The sequence below is a fragment of the Hyperolius riggenbachi genome, chromosome 4, assembly GCF_040937935.1.
Source record: "Hyperolius riggenbachi isolate aHypRig1 chromosome 4, aHypRig1.pri, whole genome shotgun sequence".
NCBI classification, from domain to species: domain Eukaryota; kingdom Metazoa; phylum Chordata; class Amphibia; order Anura; family Hyperoliidae; genus Hyperolius; species Hyperolius riggenbachi.
The window spans coordinates 48,726,481-48,752,947 of NC_090649.1; the positions used below are offsets into that span (position 1 = coordinate 48,726,481).

Sequence of the window (26,467 nt, forward strand, 5' to 3'; positions counted from 1 at the left end):
AAGCGAGATTTATTCTCGCTTCAGACAACACATTTAGAGTTTTAGAAAATGATAAATCTTATTTAAGCAACACCATATTAGTGTTTTAGCTAATTAAAAGCAATAGTAAATGCTTGGAAATTGTTTAGAACCTATTATCATGTCCTGCAATTAAATATACTGTATATATGTCAAGGTGTACTTGTGATAATGTTTACTATGCTGGGGGTACATGGTGAGTAAAGGGTTTCAAAAGAGGTACATACCAAAAAAATGTTGAGAAACACTGGGCTAAAAGATATATATATATGCACAGGGGGAGCTACTGCGTCCTTGGCAGTTGGAAATAGCTGTTATAGTGGTTTGCAAAAGTATTCAGCCCCCTTGAAGTTTTCCACATTTTGTCATATTACTGCCACAAACATGAATCAATTTATTGGAATTCCACATGAAAGACCAACACAAAGTGGTGTACACATGAGAAGTGGAACGAAAATCATACATGATTCCAAACATTTTTTACAAATAAATAACTGCAAAGTGGGGTGTGCGTATTTATTCAGCCCCCTTTGATCTGAGTGCAGTCAGTTGCCTATAGACATTGCCTGATGAGTGCTAATGACTAAATAGAGTGCACCTGTGTGTAATCTAATGTCAGTACAAATACAGCTGCTCTGTGACGGCCTCAGAGGTTGTCTAAGAGAATATTGGGAGCAACAACACCGTGAAGTCCAAAGAACACACCAGACAGGTCGGGGATAAAGTTATTGAGAAATTTATAGCAGGCTTAGGCTACAAAAAGATTTCCAAAGCCTTGAACATCCCACGGAGCACTGTTCAAGCAATCATTCAGAAATGGAAGGAGTATGGCACAACTGTAAACCTACCAAGAAAAGGCCGTCCACCTAAACTCACAGGGGGGGGGGGGTTGAAATTAAAAAGCGGCAGGAACAGCGGATCGTTGGAGGCCGGGATGGGAAATTACAGCTACAGGGGGCTGATAGAAGCCCCAGGTAAGTGTCTGTTTTTATTTTGAACATCCCCCGGGGAACCCTTTTAAGGCCACTTTTCCTCAGGAGTGACCGCACTGGCCAGGCACTCACATAGGATTGGTGTTGGAGAGGCAGGTTATGTGGTCACATCTCAATACTGCTCAGAAGCCATGCTCAGTTGCGACTTTGCCGTGATTTTTTTTTTTTTAACCACCATGTAACTCCTGTGCCAAAAGCTATCGTGAGTGGGGTTGTAAACAATGTCATTTAGCTGCATCCCGAAGCAAACCTGTAGCAAAAATAAACTTATGATATAATGAATTGTATGCATGTCTAAAAAATAGAACATTTGTGGCAAAGAAAAGTCTCATATTGTTTTCCAGTTCAGGAAGAGTTAAAAAAAAACAACAACAAAAAACTTCCGTTATCTATGCAAAAGAGCTTCTGTGACCTTTTGACCCACTGGGTCGAAGGCAGTCCTGTTTTCTAAAGCACTTAAACAGCCAAGACACAGTGAGAGGCAGCTTGAGATAAGGTTTTATTGCAGGAGAATTCAAATGGCCATTATTTCTGCTTTGTTTTACAGCTTAAAAGACACAGTGTGGTTTATAAACTGCAACTTTGACCGAATGTTACATAAAAAAGTTATATAACTGAAAATACAAATATGAGACTTCTTTTTTTGCTACTAATGTTCTATTCTTTATCCATGTGTCACGGACGGTTGCGGGGCCGCAGGCGCGTCATGTAACCGCTGGTGAAGAAAAGCGATCGCACTCGATTCTCTGCATCGATTGCGCTTCAAATCGATACAATCTGGGTTGAGTGTGTAGGGGCAGCTGAAGTCTTTTTTTCAACAGAGAGATAGCACCAGCCCAACTGCTGGATGGCTCTTTTGATATGCTAATGAGCCTGGGCCCAGAGAGTCCCTGGCTTCAAGCTGTGCTGATGGCCCATCCATCAGGTATAGACCATGACAGAAGCAATCTAGTTGGGAGAAAAGCCAGACCCTCTGGCTCCCTCCCAGCAGGGGAGCTGACACCTAGCTAGCTGCCCCAAACTTCAAAGAGCCTTTGCCTGGGAATGACCTGCTATCAATCCCAGGGGTATCTCATATTCCATAAACTGCTATATGTATCATATTTTCTGTGTTGCCAGGCTGGCAGACCCTCCAAACTAACAGAGCATGCTTGGCCCTATCTGGCGTTGGTTCTGAGAACATTTCAGAACCTTCTGAGGGAAAGACTGCCAGTTAGGCAGTTCGAAAGTGCCCTGCTGATACCACAAGGGTCCCACCCCTCATATTTGGTATCAGGCTGCTGGGTACATCGAGGCAGACCTGAAAATATTAGTAAATCTGCCCTGACCTGTACGGTTCTGTGAGATAGAGCCCATATATGGTTAAGGTATGATTTATGGTTCCCAGGACAAGGGGAGGACTCATCTCATGTTCTAAGGGGGTGTGTGGGCCCGCCCTCACTCCCTCCTACTGAATCAGGGGCATAAGAATGGCAGAGGACCCAAACTCAGTGTCCTCCACCCTGAAACATATTGAACTCATCTGTGCCAGCTTGAGGATATGCTGGCATCCACCTGGTCTGAACTCTGAACTTTGATTGAAACCAAGAACTTTACAAGTTTTCCCACTAAAGGACATCTTTCCAGGAACTAAGTATTTTTCTCCCTTCTTTTATTTTTTATACTGGCTATTACTGTTTTAATAATTGTTGATTTTAATAATTGTCTGTATATATTAATTATTTATATTGCTGTGAATAAAAGACTTCCTCCAAGTCATTCACTGTTCCGCTACCCTGCTTATCAGCACACACAGAACTGATCCCGGGTCTCTGAAGATACGCTACTGTTTGTTTGTTGTTGGCTAGACAGAATACCGTGTGTTTAACCGTTTTATTCGCAGGACTAGTCAGTCAGTAAATCGGGTCCACTGGCCCATACCAGTGGTGGTGGCAGATACCGTGGAATCGTGTGTACGTTGTAATTACCCGTGTCTCACAGGCTCCCTTCTGAGTTGTCTGCGGCTAATTCTTAACGGTTCCTGCACATTGACTGCGACCAGAGTTCGCACGATCTGTGCGCTGGCACCGTTTAGAAGGCTAAGTGCGGTCAGCCACTAGGGCTCCTGTGACACCATGCTATACATACAATTCATTATATCATGATTTTTTTTTCCAATCAAGGTTTTCTTTAACCTTCCTGGCGGTAACCCCGAACTTAGTTCGGGGTAAGCCGCGAAGGAGGTTTTCTCAGGCCCTGCTGGGCCGATTTGCTTAATTTTTTTTTCGCTGCACGCAGCTAGCACTTTGCTAGCTGCGTCAGCACACCGATCGCCGCCGCCCTGCGCTCGATCGCCGCTATCCGTCACGCCGCGCGCCCCCCCCCAGACCCCGTGCGCTGCCTGGCCAATCAGTGCCAGGTAGCGCTGAGGGGTGGATCGTGACTCCCAAAGACGTCACGACGTCATCCCGCCCCGTCGCCATGGCGACGGGGGAAGCCCTCCAGGAAATCCCGTTCTTTAAACGGGATTTCCTGATCGGAGATCGCCGAAGGCCCTGGGCTCGCTACATGATTTAAAACAAAGAAAAAAAAAACTGCTGCGCTGCCTCCTGGCGGAATTTATTAGACCACCAGGAGGGTTAATTGCATTCAAAAGACACTCGCGGTCAAGAGGCTGAGCTGCCTGACAAGCCGCGCCCTCCGGTGTGAACAAAGCCTCAGAAGGTGGTTCAGATTCATGCGGCAGGCGTCTTTATTTATAGTCTTCTTTAAAGTGTACCCGGGCTTTGGCTCAGCTACAAAATGAGATACTTACCTGAAGAGAGAGGGAAGCCTCGGGGCGTACCATAAATAAAAGCACACGGAAAAAAGGCGCAGAGTAACGTAGTTAGTATAATATAGTTATGAAATACCGATATTTTACTACAAAACATAAAATATTGTTATTAAAGTGACTCTGTAACCAAAAAAAAAGTTCCCCTGGGGCGTACTCACCTCGGTAGGGGGAAGCCTCAGGGTCCCAATGAGGCTTCCCCCACTCCTGTAGCTGCAGGCAGTTCAGCGCTGGCTCCCCTGTAGCTGAAGCATCCCGCAATCCTCCCCCGACAAGGCTTGCTATATTTACCTTCCCTGGCTCCAGCGGGTGGCGCTGTTGTGACTCTCAGAACGGAGATAGGCAGAAATAGCCGATCTCTGTCGGGTCTGCTCTACTACGCAGGTGCAGGAGACTTGCACCTGCGCAGTACAGCTGCCCGACAGCGATCGGCTATTTCCGCCTATCTCCGAGCGGAGAGCCGATACTGCACCTGCGCTGGAGCCAGAAAGGTAAATATTTACATCCCCGCTGTTTGGAGGGGCACAGCGAGACCGCCGTGGGACACAGGAGGATGGGGGAAGCCTCGATAGGTCCCGGAGGGTTCCCCCTACTGAGGTGAGTACCCCCCAGGGGAACTTTTTTTAGTTACCGGTTTTCTTTAAATAACAATATTTTACTATGGTAGTTAAAGCTAAACTTCCTCACATCCACCCCTATCCCCCTCCCCCATGCCTCTCTCGATTGACCGGAGCTCCCTACTCCTCCCGCAGAGTCTGTCCCCGCAGCAGAGCTCAGACAGCCTCCATTCATCCATGTGTTGGGTAGACTCAGCAGCTGCAGAGGCGCGGTCTCAGCCTCCCTCCTCCTCTTCCTGTCTGTCCCATCAGCCCCATGATTGACCGGAGCTCCCTACTCCTCCCGCAGAGTCCGTCCCCGCAGCAGAGCTCAGACAGCCTCCGTTCATCCATGTTTTGGTTAGACTCAGCAGCGGCAGAGGCGCAGTCTCAGCCTCCCTTCTCCTCTTCCTGTCCCATCAGCCCCGTGAGCTGGAGGATGGAGGTGGCTGCTTGAAGTCTGCTGCGGGAACGGACTCTGCGGGACAAGGGAGCTGCTCAGGGGAAAGGAGCAAGAGAGGCACGGTGGAGCGGAGCAGGACAAAACTTCACGCATCAAGTGCACTTATGGTCACTGCCAACATAGGGGCAATACAAAATAGCGGGATTTGGGCGCCTGTGATGCCTGATATATAGCGGGTGTTGTATCAGTGCCCGCTATATATTGGGTGCCCAAATTTCCGCTCTGGCGCCCAAAGATAGCCAATTTTGTATTGACGCCCCAATTAGTCCACTTGCTGCGTGCGCCATTTTTTCCTGCTGAGCCTCAGGAACCTATTGAAGCCTCCCTCGCGAGCCTCATTAGGATCCAGAAGCTTTCCTCTCTTTAGGTCAGGCTCTTATTTTGAACCTAAGTTTGGGCTTTCCATCTGTACCTTCCCTACGTAGATGATTTGCTCCTCAGTCACGTAAGGATGTTTTCCCGCAGATAGCGTGGATCTCTGAGCCGGCGTGGGTGTACTACCAAATACATGTTATTATTCATAAACAGGACAGGATATCTAGCCATGCAAAATAGGCTGCATCTGCCGAAAATCCCCGCAACAGGATCAGCAAGCTGAGCCGGGGAAAAAGGTTATACCTCTCGCAGCAACATCATAAAACAGGGGAAATAAACCTTTGATATGCAGCAGGTTGAGGCGGCTGGTGCTGGTATCCAGGAGGAGGGTCCGACCTCTCTCTACTGTGACGTTGTCGCCATCTAATGGCGGATGTCCGGAAGGCCAGCTGGAATTGCGAGACCACAGGCTGCAGAAGTAGTATGGCAAATCTGACTGCAAGAGAACAAAGGAGAGGTGATAAACAAGTGTGCATTATTATTACATAACATAAAACAAGATGTATGATAGTAAAGGTAGCCATACATCTAGCAATGATGGTCAGATTCGACCACGAGACAAGTCTCTCTCTAATAGAATCTGATCAGCGATAGATCTGTCGGCTGCCCATACACCGCAAAGAGAATAAAGATAGGGACACCAAGAGCCAAATATAGTGTAGTATGTACTTGTGATATGGGATGAAGTTGGTAGAGTAAATACAAATATACTCACAAAGCAGGGGTACCTCAAAGGCAACCACTGTAACAGCAGGTGGGGAGATTAGACCTGACCCCACTCAGGATGAAGAAGTCGCTCTCTGTATATCAGGTAAAAAGGGGATGACACCCCTCCACCAAGGACAATGAACAATGTAACAGGGGTACAGAGGCGCCAAAAGAATAAAAATGTCTAAAAAGATTAAAATTTGTGAAGGCAGTGGTGGACTTACCTCCTCCAAACAGACACAAGATATGCCAACAAAGTTTAGCAGTACAAATTTATTTACATACTACAGGGGGAAATGCAACGCGTTTCGCAGGTATGACCCTGCTTCATCAGGAAATAGGTGGGGGTAGGTAAACAGAGGCAGAGACGCTTGGCCCAGCTACAGACCTGCACTGTACCTACTCCTACCTATTGCCTGATGAAGCGGGATCATACCTGCGAAACGCGTTACAATTTCCCCCGGAGTATGTAAATAAATTTGTTCTGCTAAACTTTGTTGGCATATCTTGTGTCTGTTTAGAGGAGGTAAGTCCACCACTGCCTCCACAAATGTTAAACTTTTTAGACATTTTTATTCTTCTCTGTATCCCTGTTACTTACACCGCAGGTCAATTCTCGATCAATTTCAGCATGAAATCTCTCGGAAATTGTCCGAGTCCACCACATTTGCTGCCACTGCCCCCCTACCCAACTATGTATATGTACCCACCATGTGTGCATTTATACATTACCAGTCCCATGTAGCCACATGTGTGCATTTTTACATCCCCTACCGCGCGGTGCCCATCTGTCCTCCATTTGAACTTCACACGCCGGCGTTTAGCACATGTGATGTCCCACATGTGCCACGCGCTATACCAACGCGGCTTGTGAGCTGCAAATGGAAGAAGAAAATACTGAGGACAGATGGGCACCATGTGGTGGGTGGCATAGGACAGGCAATGTATAAATGCCCATGCAGGGGGCACATTGATACACTGGGGGAACAGCGCTGGGGGTTTTGTCGCCTGTCTCAATATCGCTCGCTGTTACTGCTACACACCTGACAGACCACAATGGCCTGACATCTTGCAGCATGTCCAATCAATACATACAACCAATTTCGGTGAACAGGCATGCTCTTAGCGGCACAGATTTTCATCAGATTTGATAAAATTTATCAAATTGAATGGTCGATCAGTGGAGAGGTGTATGTACCCCTTAAAACAGGCAACACTTTATGTAAAAGAGGTAAAGATACCTGAAAACTGTTTTATCTATAGTGAATATGCAGCTTAAAGTGACACTGAAGCGAAAAAAAAAACACCTCATGATATAATGAATTGGTTGTATAGTACGGATAATTACTAGAACATTAGTAGCAAAGAAAATAATGTCATATTTTTTAGGTATATAGCTTATTTGATAACATTGCATTATTCTCTAATAACTTCAGTTTCCACGCTACACTCAGCATTTTAAATGATTTCACAGAGCAGGCCAGTGACCCTTTGAACTTTTCTCTGCAGAAAATCCATAAACAGTGAGAGACAGTATAGATAAGAGCTTCAATAGACAGTGCTGCCCATGACTTTATAAAGTCCAGCTCACAGAAGCTCTTTTGCATAGATAACAACTAAAGTTTCTTAACTCCTCCTGTACCGGGACACAATATGAAAATCATATTGTGCTAATAATGTTCTGTTTCTTAGCAGTACTACACATACAAATCATTATATCATAAGTTTATTTTCACTTCAGATTCCCTTTAAAGAGAACCAGAGGCGGTGTGGCGGGTTAGATGGGAGTCGGAGATATGCTTCTGTGTCCCGCCCATGCCGCCCTCTGCTCTCCCCCCCCCCACACTCCATCACCCCCCAAAATTGGCGACTATAATTGTGTCAAGGGGAAAGGAGGAGCAGGAATCCCTGCTCGAAATGCCCACTGCAGGCTTTCCACAGCTGCCATTGGGCAGCTCTGTCTCTCTGGCCACGCCCCTGCCGCTCCCTGCACGCTGGGAGAGCATCTCGCTCTCCTTCTAGCGTTTTGACCCCAGAGGTCACGAAAGTGAAAGTAAATTGTTGCAGGGCACAGGAGCATCGGAGAGCGGCAGAGACGGTGGCTACCTGATCCGGATCAGGTAGCACATTACTTTTGAATTTTCTGTCCCCACCTCAGGCTCTCTTTAAAGGACACATCCGAGCAGACTAAAAATAAAAAATCCACTTACCTAGGGCTTCCTACAGCCCCTGCCTGCCGTTCTGTGCCCACACCACAGCTTTGCTCCACGCTGGTGATCCTGGGCCCCCTCCATCGCAGGATTCCTACTGCGCCTGCGCGAGCGGCTCCCAGAGTCACGCTGACGTCAATCTGGACTGTACAGTGCAAGCGCAGAACTACTACACCTGCGCTGTACAGTCCAGATGACGTCAGCATGACCAGTGAACCGCACGCTGGAGTGCAGAGGGAGCTGACGCGAAGTATCAAACTTTGCCCATTTCCTTCCCTACAAGTACACGTTAACCATTTCAGCCCGCAGGGATTTTTCACCTTATGCAACAAAGCAATTTTCACCTCCCATTCATTCCCTAATAACTTTATCACTACTTATCACAATGAATTGATCTTTATCTTGTTTTTTCCGTTACTAATTGGACTTTCTTTGGGTGGTACATTTTGCTAAGAATTATTTTTTTCTAAATGCATTTTCACAGGAATATTAAGAAAAAAAATGCAATAAAAATCATTATTTCTCAATTTTCGGCCATTATAGCTTTAAATTAATACATTCTACCATAACTAAAACCTATGTATTTTATTTGCCCATTTGTCTAGGTTATTACGCCATTTAAATTTTGTCCCTATCACAATGTATGGCGCCAATATTTTATTTGGAAATAAAGGTGCATTTTTTTCAGTTTTGCGTCCATCACTATTTACAAGCTTATAATTTTAAAAAAAGTTCATAATATACCTTCTTCAGATGCATATTTAAAAAGTTCAGACCCTTAGGTAACTATTTTATGGATTTTTGTTTTGTTTTTTATTGTAATTTTTTTTTTCCATTAAAAATGTGTTGGGGTAATTTTTGGTGTGGGAAATAAACAGTTAATTTTGAATGTAATAAAATGTGTTTTATGTAATGAAAAATGTATGTAGATGTAGTTTTACTATTTGGCCACAAGATGGCCACATTGAGTATATTTTTTTTTTTGGGGGGGGGGGGGTTGCTTCCAGGAAGCGAGAAGAGAACGGGAAACTTTTATTATTATTTTTTTCAGAAAGACCGCAGCCTCTGATAAGAGGCCGTCGGTTTTTCTGCCGGGGACATGGATCGATAAACGGGAAACATGTTCCCAGTCATTGATCGCCAGGCTACAGGGTGGTGGCACGGGGGCGCACCCGTGATCGCCCGCGGGAGCGTGCAACATCACTGCAGCAGTCGCTTGGACGTGAGGATCACGTCTGGGCGGCATAAATGGTTAAAGGAAAACTCAAGTAGAAAAATAAATAAATGATTTTAACTTACCTGGGGCTTCTTTCAACTCCCTGAACTCGTCCTGGGCCCACGACACCCTCCTGGTCCCCTCCAGCCAGCAGCGGCGACCCCGGCAAAGCTGGCCAGTTGCTACTGCGCATGCATGGCCTCGAGCTGCTTTCACTCTGATCATGCTCCTGCGATCATTCTGCGCATGCTCAGTATGTGGAAATCGCAACTGCGCCCGCACAGAATGCTCCCGGCCGCAGGAGCATGATCAGAGTGAGGGTGGCTCGCACACTGCTGGCTGGAGGGAACCAGGAGGATGTCATGGGCACAGGACGAGTCCAGGGGGCTGGAAGAAGCCCCAAATAAGATATACATTTTTTTTTTCATTTAAAGAGCATCTGTAATTGAAAAAAAAATGCTGGAGGGTACTTACCTCAGGAGGGGAAGCCTCTGGATCCTCAAAGCTTTCCCCGTCCCGCGGTGGTCTCGCTGGGCCCTTCCGAAGCCGACAATCTGTCAGGCTGTGGCGCAGTAGCACCTGCAGTATTTACCTTCATCAGCTCCACCGCAGGCGCAGCAGCAGCTCCCCGATGGGCTAAGGCGGTAATAGCCAATCCCAATCGGGTTGCAGTAACGTGGACCCAACTGGGATCTGCTATTTCCACCTAATCCTGAGCCGAGAGCCGCTAATGCTCCTGCCCTGGAGGGAAATATTTACATGACCGCCGTTCGGGGGGGTCCAGCATGACCACTGTGGGACGGAGGAGGACAGAGGAAGCCTCAATAGGATCCAGAGTCTTCCCCCTCGCGAAGGTAACTACCCTCCAGGGGCTCTTTTTTACGTTACAAGTATTCCTTAAGGCTACTTGCACACCAAGACGTTGCATTAGGTGCCACGTTAAGGTCGCATAACGTGCACCTAACACAACGTATGGTGCTGCAAGAGAGGACGGTAGAGTGAGCCGCGTTAGGCGGCTCTATCCCTATAAGGTCTCCCAGAGTGGCGCTGATTGGCCGGCGGGACCACGTGTTGCGGAGCGAGACACTCCGCATCACGTGGTCCCGCCGGCCAATCAGCGGCCGCCAGTGCAGTGAATATTAAGTAGCCACGTGCGCGGCTACTGTAGCTGCATCTCCCCGCCTCCTCTCTGCCCCCTACTGAGCATGTGCAAACAGTCTAACGCGGCTATAGCCGCTCTAACGCCGTAGCATGCTGCACTTTCCGGAGAACGTGCAGCGTTACATGTAACGCAACGTGGGCAGTGTGAACAGCCCACTTGTGTTACATTGCTGTGCGTTGGGGGAGCGTTACAGGCGCACTAACGTGCGCCTGTAACGTCCCTGTGTGTAAGCAGCCTTAAAGTGGACCTGAACTCTAGCACAGAACACAAGGAAAAAGCAGATGAATCCGCCCTGTTTGTGTTTAGAGTGAAGAGCCTGTCTAATTCCCCCTCAGCCGGAAGTAATCACAAGTTGTTATTTGAGCTCTCAGCTGTGTCAGTTCAGGTATCTCCGCTGCCTCAGCTAATTTGTAAACACAAGAAGTTAAACCTTTGTCTGCTTCCATGAAAGCAGGAAGTAGACACACTGCAGATTTATTGCATGAATTGTATCAGCTGTAACAAAGAAATGTTTTTCTTGAAAGGTTATATTATGCTGTTGAGGATCTTTTAGAGCAGAGATGAAGTTCTGAGTTCAGGTCCATTTCAAAGTTTTAAAGCTTGCAAAAATTAAAGGTGCTTACCTGAATCAACTTTTACATTGACATGGAAAAGAAATTTTAGGTAACATTCAATTACAGAACAGCTTGTTACACACCCACATATGGCATCTTTTTCCATCCACCCTGATGCTGCAGGAGGTACATGATGAGGTACAATCTTCAACCCTACTGAGGATCACACCTATTGCCAGAAGCATGGTCCTCGGCTGAACAAATAGGGCACCGCTGATCTCTTTATATTTCACTTAAACACTCCTTCAAGCCTATGAGAATTTCAGTGCATGCTTTTCACCCATCTCTTTCCATAGCTAGGGTTATACAGGTGGCAGCCATTAGCAATTCCTCCATTGCCAGACACCACTTACTCCACCAGTCTGCTGCATTCTGTCCCGGCAATATGAAAGGAAGGGAGGGGTTTCTCCGATAAATGTAAAATATTTTATATTTGTCATCATGCAGCTGAAAAAAGGCTGCTAATTTATTATTATAATTTAGATAATAGATTGCATTTCTGAAATCTTGTATTTTCAATTTGGGTCCACTTTAACCGTTTGTGGAAATACAGTACTTTGTACCCCTATACTCAATTCTCCTGGGAGTGAGGTGGGCATCTGGGGTCCCCTTCTTAAACGGGTCTCCCAGATGCCACCATGACATTTTTTTTAAAAATGATGTGGGGTCCCCCCTCCCAAGCATTTTTAACCTCTTGTCCCCCATGCAGGCTGGGATAACCAGAATGAGGAGCACCGACCAACTGGGGCTTCGCACCCTGAGCTATAAAAGCCAGCAAGGTCCATGGTATGGGGCTGCTCTGGGGGGTGGGGCGGCCAAGCCTTCCCCTCTCCCCCAGAGCCCTTGTCCAATCCATGGACAAGGGGCTCTTCCTCACCTCTGGTGCCTCAGAAGGAGGTGGGGGCAATGACTCCCGGGGAGGGGGGGGCAGGGAGTTATTGCCCCACCTCCTCCTGAGGCACCGGAGGTGAGGCTTGCCCACCCCTCTCCCCCGGAGCCCCTCTATACCATGGACCATGCGGGCTGGTATAGCTCAGGGTGCGAAGCCCCAGTCGACCAGGGCTCCGTATTCTGTCTATCCCAGCCTGCATGCGGGACAAGGGGTTAAAGATGCTCAGGAGGGGGGACCCCACATAATTTTTTTTTAATTTCCCACACTCTGAATCTAAAAAAAAAAAAGTTTTAAAAAATAGGAAAAGATGCCAGGGATCTTTATACAGCCATATTGCAGCTGTATAGCGATCCCTGGCCAAAGGGCTACGACTCTGGAGGGGTCTCCAGGGGGTCCATACACACTGCGTACGGACCCCTGGAAACCCCGTCAGGAAATTAATTTCTCTTTCTTTTGATATATGTAAATTTACACTACGATTATATATGCTACATTATCTGTCATTTACAGCATTTAAAGAGACACTGAAGCGAAAAAAAATATATGATATAGTGAATTGGTTGTGTACTATGAATAATTACTAGAAGATTAGCAGCAAAGAAAATATTCTCATACTTTTATTTTCAGGTATATAGTGTTTTTTCTAACATTGCATTATTCTATAATATGTGCAGATTACACAACACTCAGCATTCAAAATGAGTCTTTCAGAGCAGTCTGTGAAGTAATGACCTCTCCTCTGCCAGAGGAAAAGTAAATAGTCCAGTAACAGTTGAGATAATAAAAGTCAGATAACAGCCCTCTCCACAACTTAGTCGGAGAGCTTAATGGCTTGTTTGCATAGAGATAACAACTGGAGTTTCTCAACTCTTCCTGTACTGGAAACAATTAGACTGATGTATCTGATCTTAATGTTTTATTTCTTAGCTGTGCTACACATACAAATCATAATATCATCATTTTTTTTTTTCGCTTCAGTGTCTCTTTAAATGTATACTTTTTTTCTTTGAAACTTTAAAATCGATTTTCTCAAAATCTATAAGGTGTTTTTGAAAATAAAATTCCCCTTGTTCCCACTGTTCTTCTTAAAGGGAATGTCCAAGCAAAATAAAAAAATGAGTTTCACTTACCGGGGGCTTCTACCAGCCCCATGCAGCCATCCTGTGCCCTCGTAGTCACTCACTGCTGCTCCAGTCCCCCGCTGGCAGCTTGCCGACCTCGGAGGTCGGCGGGACGCATTGCGTACATTTTTACGCATTCCTGCTAGTGCAGGAACATTAACACATACATTTTTACGCATTACTGGTTCAATGCGTAAAAATTTACGTATTGAACCAGTAACGCGTAAAAATGTATGCGTTAATGTTCCTGCACTATCGGGAATGCGTAAAAATGTACGCAATGCGTCCCGCCGACCTCCGAGGTCAGGAAGCTGCCAGCGGGGGACTGGAGCAGCAGTGAGTGACTACGAGGGCACAGGATGGCTGCATGGGGCTGGTAGAAGCCCCCGGTAAGTGAAACTCATTTTTTTATTTTGCTTGAACCTTCCCTTTAACATAACCTGCAAATTTGGTGTTTCTAGCATGTAAAGGGGGCTTTGCTATTAACCGTTGAAGTCGGCTGATTTTAAATCGTGAAAACCGACTCGTGATCACAAGCTCGTGATGTGCACCACTGGCTGCTAACAGCTTCAACAGTAGATAATTATTTCTTCCTGTGAAACAATGAGAGCAGCCATGTTCTGCTTGTCATCATTACACACAGGCAAGCTGATCTGCATCTCCAGCCCTCAGCCTGTAAAAACTTCACTCCCCTCTCCTCCTCCCCTCTGCCTTTGAAATCTCTGGCTAGTAACGTCCTCCTCCAGACTGAGCTCCCATAAGCCCTTGCTACATGGGTCTCAGCGTGCCTAGGCCCTGGAAAAGCTGTGGGCGAGGCTTGTTTAGTTTATAGGGAATTTGATTATTAAAAGAAAACAAAAAAGTATTTGGCTTGAGGAATGCCCTATAAACAATATGTAAGGAACACAATTATGTAATAAGCAAAAGTTTATCTTGGATCCACTTTAACCTCCATAGACCCTGAACAAGCAAGCAGATCAGATGTTTGACTGAAGTCTGACTGTATTTGTTGCATGCTCGTTTCAGGTGTGTGAGTCAGACAGTACTGCAGCCAAAGAGATCAGCAGGACAGCCAGGGAACTGGTATTGTTTAAAAAGAAATAAAAATGGAAGCCTCCATGTCCCTCTCACTTCCGTTTCCATATTTCTACATTGTCGCAGGTGTCAGACACTTGACAACAGGATCAGTGTATCACTCCGCTCATTCTTCTGTGGCGGTCTGACACGAGCCCCCCGTAAGCCGGCTTCCACCGACATCTCCCCAGCTTGCACTTTCTCTAATAATGACACGCTGCCATTTAAGCATCAAACACAGAGGAAGTGCTGCTTGTTCCCGGCTGGCGGTATGACAAGGTTAACATTCTGCGTGATGGAATGCAGCAAGCGTTTCCCCATGTAAGAGACCCGTGACTACAAACATTTTATTTCCCATGTCAGCTGTGCAGGGGGTAAAGGGGGGGGGGGGTCTATGTCCGCACCCCCCAAACATTACATGTGACAGCTATTCTTTATAGAAAGCCTGATCTACCTCTATGTACTCGGTTATTGGTTAAGAAACCTTTGTATTTTTTTTAGTTACAATCAAACATGTCGGGGATTTTTCCCCCCTCTTTTTTTGCCATCTGCGCTAATTATTTCTAATGCTCGGCCACCATCTTCTTACTACAATGAAAATAATTACGTCCTGGAGGGCAAATAAGAAAGATACAAGGGATAAACAAAACTTAATTACATTTTGCTCAGGGAAACAAGCAACTTTCCTAATAAAGAAGTAATTAGGTAGGTAGACGCATCACTTATCATTAAAAAAAGAAAAAATTAGATTCCCCCCTCCCCCATCTTGAGCTCACTAATGATATATTTCTATAGGGCTAGTGCATAATGCGTTAGATGTAGTGTAAAATAATACAAAACACAACGTTCTTTATGTATTTGCTATTGAATAAATATGGTGCCTATACATACTTATAGCACTATACACATCATATGTTCACCTTCTGCAGCACTATACGGATTATATGTTCACATTCTGCAGCACTATACACATCACATGTTCACATGTTCACATTCTGCAGCACTATACAGATCATATGTTCACCTTCTGCAGCACTATACAGATCATATGTTCACCTTCTGCAGCACTATACGGATCATATGTTCACATACTGCAGCACTATACAGATCACATGTTCACATTCTGCAGCACTATACGGATCATATGTTCACATACTGTTCACATACTGCAGCACTGTACAGATCATATGTTCACCTTCTGCAGCACTATACAGATCACATGTTCACATTCTGCAGCACTATACAGATCACATGTTCACATTCTGCAGCACTATACAGATCATATGTTCACCTTCTGCAGCAAATACAGATCATATGTTCACATTCTGCAGCACTATACAGATCATATGTTTACCTTCTTTAGCACTATACAGATCACATGTTCACATTCTGCAGCACTATACAGATCATATGTTCACCTTCTGCAGCACCATACAGATCATATGTTCACCTTCTGCAGCACTATGCAGATCATATGTTCACATTCTGTAGCACTATACAGATCATATGTTCACCTTCTGCAGCACTATACAGATCACATGTTCACATTCTGCAGCACTATACAGATCACATGTTCACAATCTGCAGCACTATACAGATCACATGTTCACATTCTGCAGCACTACACAGATCACATGTTCACATTCTGCAGCACTATACAGATCACATGTTCACATAGCTCCCTACACAGTAGGTAGTAGACCCACCTTCCTGACCCATAACCCTAAAACCCATGTAACACCTAACCAAAGACCCACCTTCCTGACACCTAACCCTAAAACCCATGTAACACCTAACCAAAGACCCACCTTCCTGACGCCTAACCCTAAAACTAATGTAACACCTAACCAAAGACCCACCTTCCTGACCCATAACCCTAAAACTCATGTAACACCTAACCAAAGACCCACCTTCCTGACCCATAACCCTAAAACCCATGTAACACCTAACCAAAGACCCACCTTCCTGACCCATAACCCTAAAACTCATGTAACACCTAACCAAAGACCCACCTTCCTGACCCATAACCCTAAAACCCATGTAACACCTAACCAAAGACCCACCTTCCTGACACCTAACCCTAAAACCCATGTAACACCTAACCAAAGACCCACCTTCCTGACACCTAACCCTAAAACCCATGTAACACCTAACCAAAGACCCACCTTCCTGACCCATAACCCTAAAACCCCCCTTCCTAATCTTCCACATCGCTGTACAGAGTAAATATTGTCTTGTCACTAACTGTCCCTAAAGGTGGCCATACACTGGTCGATTTGCCATCAGATCGACCAACAGATAGATCCCTCTCTAAACGAATCTGATAAGAGAGGGATTGTATGGCTGCCTTTACTGTAAACAGATTGTGAATCGATTTCAGCATGAAACCGATCACAATCTGTGAAGCTGCCGCTGATGAAGCCACACCCCCCCTCCACCGCATACATTACCTGATCCGGCCGGCGCGAGTCCCCCGGTCTCCGCTGTCTTCTTCTCCGATCGACGGGAACGATCGATTTCGGACAGAGTTCGATCGTTCTGTCAGCATTTGCGCAACGCATTTCACAGCAGATTCGATCACAGTGATCGAATCTGCTGTACATCGGCGGGAAAATCGTTAGGTGTATGGGCCCCTTTAGAGGGGTTCACAATCTAATCTCTACCATAGTCTTCTGTCTATGTATGTATCATGTAATGCATGTACCAAGGTCTAGGGCCAATTTTAGAGGGAAGCCAATTAACTTATCTGTATGTTTTTGGGATGTGGGAGAAAATCAGAGTTCCCGGAGGAAACCCACGCAGACACGGGGAGACTATACAAACTCCTTGCAGAGCTTGAGGTGGCTGAGATTCGAACCGGGGACCCATCACTGCAAGGTGAGAGTGTTACCCACTATGCCACCATGCTGCCCATTATAATGTTAAAAATTATACATTTTTAAACTATAGTTTTCGAAAATGAATAATCTGTAAATACAAAACATTATAAATGTCAAAAACTATTATCGTTTTCAAAAGGATAAAAAAAAATTCAAAAAGATGTTGTAATTTTCAAAATTATATTTATTGCGTTTCCAAATTTCAGCTTTGGGCAATGATATTTGCATTAGCGTCTGTGGGGCGCCCAAATCGTCCATTAGCTGCTGAGTGCCCAAATGTCCTGCTTCCATATAATGATGCCCTATGTAGAGGGGTTTGTGTTAGGGGAAATAAGGGACTCTGATTTCTAGTTATAGTTCAGTAGTAGGAACTTGGCAATAATAGTGTATAATAGGCACTTGCTGGAAAACCACTATCGTTTTTTTCTTTCAGTGCTTGACTTCAAGGCGAGTTATTTTTATCCTGCCTTTGCAGAGAGGAGAGCAGCGCCGTGATACGCTGATGACCTTTATAATATTGATCTCCGTTTAATTATCCCAGGAACGTTACCTGTGGTGCCCTGGCTGGCAGCTGGCCAATCAGGCGCTCTGCCTGGCTGTGAACTGTGAGAGAGGTGGGCGGCTCCTGACATCAAAGTAAGAGTGACCCGGCATCCTCCCCACATTGCTGCGCGCAGGATTAGATGTGCCCAGCTGAGGCTAAATCAATGTACAGGCTGAGCCTCCAGGCTGCCCCGTCTGCCTCTCAATCACTCCTCGCTGCTTGTCTGCGACACCCTCACCTGCCGGCAGCCATGATTACACTCTGCACGCCTCATCGCCCCTCCAGCTGATCCGCTCTGCCGCCGCAACACAGAACGTTACCACATAATAGCAATACCCAAGAAATGGACGAGGGGTGCACAACTGTCACCCACCTGGATCAAGGTCAGGACCTTGTCACTAGGGGTTCTCCTTCGGATTCCATGGAATGGAAATTTCCGCATTTCTGATTGCAATTCGGAAAATGGAAATCCGATTGGGGTAATTTTAGCCCAATGGCAGAACTTTGAAAGCATTGGAGCAATCAGAAAATGCCTATTTTTTTTTCTGCAAAAATCGGATCACCGATGTTATGTTAGACCAATCATAAGACTGATTTTCCATTTTCCCGATATTCGTTATTCCGATTTCCATTTCTCGATTTTCTTTTCATTTCTTGCATTCTCTGATGACACACTTGCTGTTTTTTTGTTGTTTGTGTTTTGTTTTCCATGTCTAAGGTATTTATAACGTCTGTATAGCGCTTTTGAGCAGTGTTACTTGTGAATGCTCGCCAAAGTCATTTTCGTATCAAAAATGCTATTTTTGAATTTTGAGAAATTTTTCGCAAAAAAATTGGTTTGTATTTTTACGTTTTTGCAAAAGCTAGATATTTTTACAGCGAAAGCGCAAAAATGTATATTTTTACTGTGAAAAATTGTGAAAAGCGCAACAACGCAGAAAACTATATTTTTTCTCACGACAATTTTTACAGCACAAACGGAACAGATCTATTTTTTTTACAGCGGAAGTTCGCAAAAAGTGCGAAAAAAAAATAACAAAACTAAAAAACTAAAAAAAAACTAATAAAATAATCTTTCGAAAAACTTTAAAACATAAATTAGAAAAACGGATTTCAACAGAAATCGGAATTTCCGTGGAATCCATCCCTACTTCTGACCTCTAATGGATGTACACGCCCTGACTGCATTCCAGATCAAGCCGTCCCAATGCTGGGAAGTGTTCAGATTTTCGTAAAAGACAATTTTGCTTTTGTTATTAAAAAAAAAATCGTCAAAATATAGATCGGTGCTTGTCACGGAATAGCCGTGAGAAACGCAGGTGAATCTAGAGAATTCACAGTCGCTTTCCTGATCGCTCCCTGTCGGATCTGAGCAGTCGTGCAAGCGATCCGAAAATGACATTTTGTGTTATTTTAAATCCAGAGATATGTTCCCCTGTGAGCCAGAGCAGTCCCCTCACCCCTCCGGAATGTCGCACGTGGCTGGACTCCCTGCAGGGCCCAGCTCATTCCCCCTACAGCAGATGTCCCCATGAAAAGGACCAGGAAACTGGCTCCACAGGGGGGCCATAGAAAGCCAGCCGATCCGGCACCGAGCATGGGCCATAAGGAAAGCATGGGTGATATGATTTCCTGTCGGCATACGAAAACCGTATGTCGCACAGCTATAAAATTCATATCGTCTTGTCCGGTAAAATCTGGCCATCGTGCTGATATGAAATTCCTTGGGATAGACCGTCCGGTTATCGAGATATGAATCTTCTCAGGAGCCTGACCCGCTGGCTTAGCCGTGTCTGATGTCATATTAATCTGTATTTTCCAACAAGTCTGAAGCTGTTACCCCCCTAAATATAACGTGTATGGTTCAGGAGTTACAGCATTTCATAAGTTTAGCCCTAAAATCTCTCAGAGGGAATAAACTGTCATTGGTGGGTGACTCAGAGGGGCCGGCATTGCCACACCCCCAAACCAGCTTCATCAAAAGCACCTGGCCAGCAGGAGGGCATCAAGTCCTCCCATTCCATCCATATGAGAACATCCTGCTGCCAGCTCAGAGGACATAGGGCTGGTGGCCATTTTGCTGAACTTTGAATGAATCCCTGAGACAAAGGACACATGTGCGGGCGGCCATCTTGATTGGCCATCCCTTCTGTAATCTGGAACAAAGAATTCTGCTGAACTCTGATTGAAACCAAGAACTTTATGATTTTCCCACAAGGACATATTTCCACAAACCATAAGTATTTTCTTCCTTTTTATTTCATACTGGCTATTACTGTTTTAATAATTGTGATTTTAATAATTGTCTGTATATATTAATTATTTATATTGCGTGAATAAACGACTTCCTCCAAGTCATTCACTGTCCGCTACTCTGCTTATCAGCACACACAGGACTGATCCCGGGTCTCTGAAGATACGCTACTGTTTGTTTGTTGTTGGCTAGACAGAATATCGTGTGTTTAACCGTTTTATTCGCAGAACTAGTCAGTTAGTGGGCTCCACGGTCCCATGGTAACCGCGGTGGTGGCAGTTTACTCTGAACCAGTGGGTGAAGTTGTAATCACCCGTGTCTCACAGGCTCCCTTCTGAGTTGTCTGCGGCTAATTCTTAACGGTTCCTGCGCATTGACTGCGACCAGAGTTCGCACGATCTGTGCGCTGGCACCGTTTAGAAGGCTAAGTGCGGTCAGCCACTAGGGCTCCTGTGACAGTGTTAGGCAGCGGTTGGGACCTGTGTTGTGCTGAAAGTATCTAAGATAGCGCTAGCGCTATCAAGAAACGAACTAATTTGTTGGTGTAGCTGGAAGGCAATATATTTTTTATATATACAGAGAAACTGTGTAGCCAGTACCCCTCCCCAAAAGTTTTATTTTATTTGGCATGGAAATGTCCGGGAACTACCAGAACATGTGCCTAGCAGACCTGGAAAATCTTTGCGAAGAGAGGGGCATTGGCATCCTCCGCAAGAACAAACGGGACCTGATAGCAGACTTGTCCAGATGGGATACCCAGCAACTGCGGGAGCCGGGAGTGTCCGCTGAAGTGGATACCAGCCCATCTGACAGTCTAGGGGAACCAGAGACTGAGACTCCTGACCGTACAGAGGTTGTGCATCCTGAGGGCCCTGCATCAACAGTTACGCAGGAGAATGTCAGTGTGGACCCCAACCCCAGAGTTTCTGAAAGTACTCGCCTGGAACCGGCCAGTACCGGACTGTCCATGGGTGCTGACCCGGTAATGCAGCAGGCATTACAAAAGCTGATGGAGACTGACCTGGACAAGTACCTGCAGTACATGGCGGAGCAAAAGCGAGAGGCACGAGAGGAACGGGAACGCCAATCTGCAGAGGCGCGGGAGAGACGACAGCATGAGCTCAACATGGCAAAGGTTCAACAGGCCAGCCGGAGTTCACCGCCCAGCCTCCCTGCTGAAGGAGCTGCACCACCCGTAAGTGCAAAATTTAAATTTGCTAATATTGAAAAAGACACAGACATTGACTTGTTTTTGCGGTCTTTTGAAAAAGCATGCCGTCAGTATCGTCTGTCCCAAGACCAGTGGGCCAGACATCTGACACCTTTGCTGCGCTACAAAGCGCTTGATGCCTTCGCAGAATTGCCTGCGGAGAAGGATAATGATTATGCTGCTATAAAAGACGCTATCATTACTAAGTACCAGCTGACGCCAGAAGCCTATCGGAAAAAGTTCAGGGCCTGGCAGAAAAAGCCTTCTGATTCGTACCGAGATGTGGCCAGCAGCTTGCTCACCACACTCCGCCAGTGGACACTAGGCCTCACCAAAGGGTCTTATGATGTCCTGGAGGACTTGATAGTCCTGGAACAATTTCTGAACATTTGCCCTGCTGATGTACGCCAGTTTGTGTTAGAACGCAGGCCGGCTTCAGCCACTGTCGCTGCAGACCTTGCTGAGACTTTTGCAACTACCCGGGTGGCTGATACCCCCAGAACTGTCCCATCCAGCTGGAGAGGAGGTCAGCCCAATACCTCGGCAGACTCCCCTGCCCCTGTGAGCCGTCAGCCACAGAGGCCACCCAGCACAGCTTCTGCACCCAGGGCTGCAGCCTCTGGAGAGGTCACCTGTCACTACTGCCACAAGACAGGACACATGAAGTTCACCTGTCCGGAGCGGAGGCAGACCACCCCAGCACCTGGACCACCCGCACCTCGCCCGCGGCAGACACCAACCGCCAGTGTACCCCAACCAGGAGCCGCATCCAACCTGATGTTTGCCAAGGGTGCAGGGAACTCCCCCATCACAAGCAATCACCAGCTGGTTACTGTGAATGACCAGCTTGTCACGGGTTTCCGTGACACCGGAGCAGATGTCACTCTGGTGCGTGCACACCTTGTCCCCGCAGAGGCCATCATTCCTGACCAGTACCTCACCCTCACTGGAGTGGGCGGCACTCTTTCTCACATTCCCCAAGCTCGGGTGTCCATCGACTGGGGGGTGGGGGTCCACGAGAAGGTTGTTGGGATCCTGGACCAACTGCCGGTCCCTGTTTTGCTGGGGACCGACTTGGGCACACTGGTGTCGTACTATGAACCTGCACCAAGCCCTGTGGAATGCCAGGACAGAGACGGACTCTCTGCCCACACCCAGGTACTTTGCACCCAGGGGCAAGAACAGGGGGAAGGTGGGTTGAACGTGCCCAGTTCACGGGTACCTGTGTTTGATGTACCAACTGTCTGTGATGAAAATGTTCCTGTTACTGTTATTAATGCTTGTGACAATGATGTAGGTAATGCCAATATGTGCCATTCTGAAGGGATACCTGTGCTAGCGGTAACACGCAGCAATACTGCTCAGAACCTGAGCTCAGAACAGGTGGAGGAGGTTCCGGCCTCCTCCCCCTCCTCTGACCACAGGGATGGTACCCTTCAGCCCCTAACCTCATACGCCACGGGCCAGCTGGCTGAGAGTGAGAGTGCTGCATTTGTGCAAGTACTCCAAACTGACCCTAACCTCGAGGCCCTCAGAAAACAGGCTTCTGAGCCCCTCACAGACGAGGCTACGTTCAAGGTATACTGGGAAGGTGGGAAGTTGTACAGTGAGCCTGTACACCCCACCGAAGGTGAAATGGGGATGGGTACCAAGTTGCTTGTGGTACCTAGTGCCTTCCGGGGGCATGTGCTGAAGTCCGCACATGACATTCCCCTGGCCGGGCACTTGGGGATCCACAGGACACTTGATCGTATCCGGGGACATTTCTACTGGCCTCAAATGCGGATAGATGTGACGAACTACTGCCGCTCATGTACCATTTGCCAAAAGGTAAAAAGGGCTGGGAATCCCCGCAAAGCTCCCTTGTGTCCACTGCCAATCATAGGTGAGCCCTTTCACAGAGTGGCAGTCGACATAATTGGACCGTTGCCCACTCCCAGCAGCAGTGGCAAAAGGTACATCCTGACGGTGGTGGATTACGCCACCCGCTATCCTGAGGCCATGGCACTTTCCTCCCTGAGGGCGGACAAGGTAGCCGACGCGCTACTTAACATTTTCTCCCGAGTCGGGTTCCCTGCGGAGATGCTCTCTGATCAGGGAACCCAGTTTATGTCCGGACTCATGGAGGCCCTGTGCAAAAAGATACAGATGACGCACATTGTCTCCAGTCCCTACCACCCGCAGACCAATGGACTGTGTGAAAGGTTCAACGGGTCGCTGAAGCAAATGCTGACCACGTTTGTTGAGTCGCAAGGTGGGGACTGGGAACGATACCTGCCTCATCTGTTGTTTGCATACAGGGAGGTGCCGCAGGAATCTACCGGGTTCTCCCCGTTCGAGCTCCTGTATGGTAGGAATGTCCGAGGACCCCTACAATTGATGCGGGAGACGTGGGAGGGCAAGGGGGACCCCACAGATGTCTCTGTAGTTGATTACGTTCTCAGGTTCAGGGACAAGATGGAGTCCCTCACAGAAATGGTAACGGAAAACATGGCCCAGGCTCAGGCCAAACAAAAACTCTGGTATGACCGCACTGCTGGAGAGAGGTCATTTGAAGTAGGTGACAAAGTGTATGCCCTTCTTCCAGTGAGGCAGAACAAGCTGCAAGCGGCTTGGGAGGGACCCTACACTATAGTGCAACGGTTAAACCCTCTGACATACCTGGTGAACATGGGAGGCAGGAAACAGAAAAGCTTTCATGTCAACATGCTGAAGGTCCACCATGACAGAACCAAGTATGTGCTGCCAGTGTGCAGCCGGTTAGAGCAAGGAGAGGCAGACCCCCTGTTAGACTTGCTGGCTGACATACGAGATGTGGACAGCGACCTAAGCGTCAACCCACAACTCTCCTCGTCCCAGCAAGAGCAGTTGCAGGAGGTGCTGGGTCCGTACCAGCACACCTTCTCCGGTGTCCCGGGGCGGACCAGTCTGGCAGTGCATAGGGTAGATACGGGCACCCATCCCCCCATCAGGCAATCCGCTTACCGCGTCTCCCCTGAGGTGCAAGCGGACATGCAGAAAGAGGTGAGGGAGATGCTGGAGCTAGGGGTGGTTCAAAAGTCCTGTAGTGCCTGGGCAGCCCCTGTTGTCCTGGTCCCCAAGAAGGACCAGACAACTCGGTTCTGCGTGGACTACAGGAAGTTGAACGCCATCACCACTACAGACGCCTACCCCATGCCTCGCATCGATGAGTTGTTGGATACGCTGGCGTCCGCCAGGTACCTATCAATCATGGATCTGAGCCGGGGGTACTGGCAGATACCACTTGCACCTGACGCGAGGCAGAAGTCGGCCTTCATCACCCCTTTTGGCCTCTTTGAGTTCACGATGATGCCCTTTGGGATGAAGAACGCTCCTGCCACGTTTCAGCGGGCCGTAAACGACCTGCTGGAGGGACTGCAAGGGTTCGCTGTAGCGTACTTGGATGACATTGCGGTGTTCAGCCCCACCTGGGAGGAACACCTCAAACACCTGTCCCAGGTACTAGAGAGGCTGGCCGCAGCCAATCTGACAGTTAAGCCGAGTAAATGTCAGATTGGTATGACCGAGGTGCAGTACTTAGGTCACCGGGTGGGGGGTAACACCCTGAAACCTGACACGGGAAAGGTTGACGCCATCCTGGCATGGCCTCAGCCTATCACGAAAAAGCAGGTCCAGGCGTTCCTGGGGACCGCCGGCTACTATAGGAAATTTGTTCCAGCCTATAGTACCCTGGCGAAGCCCCTGACCGATGCCACTAGCAAGAAACACCCCAAGGTTGTTAGCTGGACCCCCGCTTGCGAGAACGCCTTCCAAGCATTGAAGCAGGCACTCGCGAGTGCCCCTGTGCTTCAAGCCCCGGATTTCAGTCGTCGGTTTGTTGTGCAAACCGATGCCTCTGACTACGGTCTCGGCGCAGTCCTCAGCCAGGTGGACGGAGAGGGAGATGAACACCCTATCCTCTACCTGAGCCGGAAGCTCCTGCCCCGAGAGGTAGCCTACTCCACAACTGAAAAGGAGTGCCTAGCGATCGTGTGGGCCCTACAGAAACTACAATCGTATCTGTACGGCCGCTCCTTCACGATCATTACCGACCATAACCCCCTCAGTTGGCTAAACCGTACTGCTGGGACCAATGGCAAGCTCCTACGGTGGAGCCTGTCATTGCAACAGTACAACTTTACAATCCAACACAAAGCAGGCAGCCGACACCAAAACGCCAATGGGCTGTCCCGGTGTCAGGGGGAACTAGACCCAACAGCGCCAATAGCTGCTACGGCGGATGTCTTGCTGACCACCCCCTACACAGCGTCAGGAAAGGGAGATGTCACGGAATAGCCGTGAGAAACGCAGGTGAATCTAGAGAATTCACAGTCGCTTTCCTGATCGCTCCCTGTCGGATCTGAGCAGTCGTGCAAGCAATCCGAAAATGACATTTTGTGTTATTTTAAATCCAGAGATATGTTCCCCTGTGAGCCAGAGCAGTCCCCTCACCCCTCCGGAATGTCGCACGTGGCTGGACTCCCTGCAGGGCCCAGCTCATTCCCCCTACAGCAGATGTCCCCATGAAAAGGACCAGGAAACTGGCTCCACAGGGGGGCCATAGAAAGCCAGCCGATCCGGCACCGAGCATGGGCCATAAGGAAAGCATGGGTGATATGATTTCCTGTCGGCATACGAAAACCGTATGCCGCACAGCTATAAAATTCATATCGTCTTGTCCGGTAAAATCTGGCCATCGTGCTGATATGAAATTCCTTGGGATAGACCGTCCGGTTATCGAGATATGAATCTTCTCAGGAGCCTGACCCGCTGGCTTAGCCGTGTCTGATGTCATATTAATCTGTATTTTCCAACAAGTCTGAAGCTATTATCCCCCTAAATATAACGTGTATGGTTCAGGAGTTACAGCATTTCATAAGTTTAGCCCTAAAATCTCTCAGAGGGAATGAACTGTCATTGGTGGGTGACTCAGAGGGGCCGGCATTGCCACACCCCCAAACCAGCTTCATCAAAAGCACCTGGCCAGCAGGAGGGCATCAAGTCCTCCCATTCCATCCATATGAGAACATCCTGCTGCCAGCTCAGAGGACATAGGGCTGGTGGCCATTTTGCTGAACTTTGAATGAATCCCTGAGACAAAGGACACATGTGCGGGCGGCCATCTTGATTGGCCATCCCTTCTGTAATCTGGAACAAAGAATTCTGCTGAACTCTGATTGAAACCAAGAACTTTATGATTTTCCCACAAGGACATATTTCCACAAACCATAAGTATTTTCTTCCTTTTTATTTCATACTGGCTATTACTGTTTTAATAATTGTGATTTTAATAATTGTCTGTATAT

General features: G+C 47.4%; 1 protein-coding gene across 3 annotated transcripts in view; it reads right to left on the reverse strand.

Annotated features, from left to right (window-relative positions):
• PKHD1 (PKHD1 ciliary IPT domain containing fibrocystin/polyductin) overlaps positions 1-26,467 on the reverse strand; it is a 607,682-nt gene that overhangs the window by 391,011 nt on the left and 190,204 nt on the right. For all 3 annotated transcript variants that reach the window (XM_068280030.1, XM_068280029.1, XM_068280031.1), the window contains exon 35: positions 5,536-5,692. In XM_068280030.1, the coding sequence (XP_068136131.1) occupies positions 5,536-5,692 (157 nt within the window). The remainder of the gene's footprint in view (positions 1-5,535; positions 5,693-26,467) is intronic.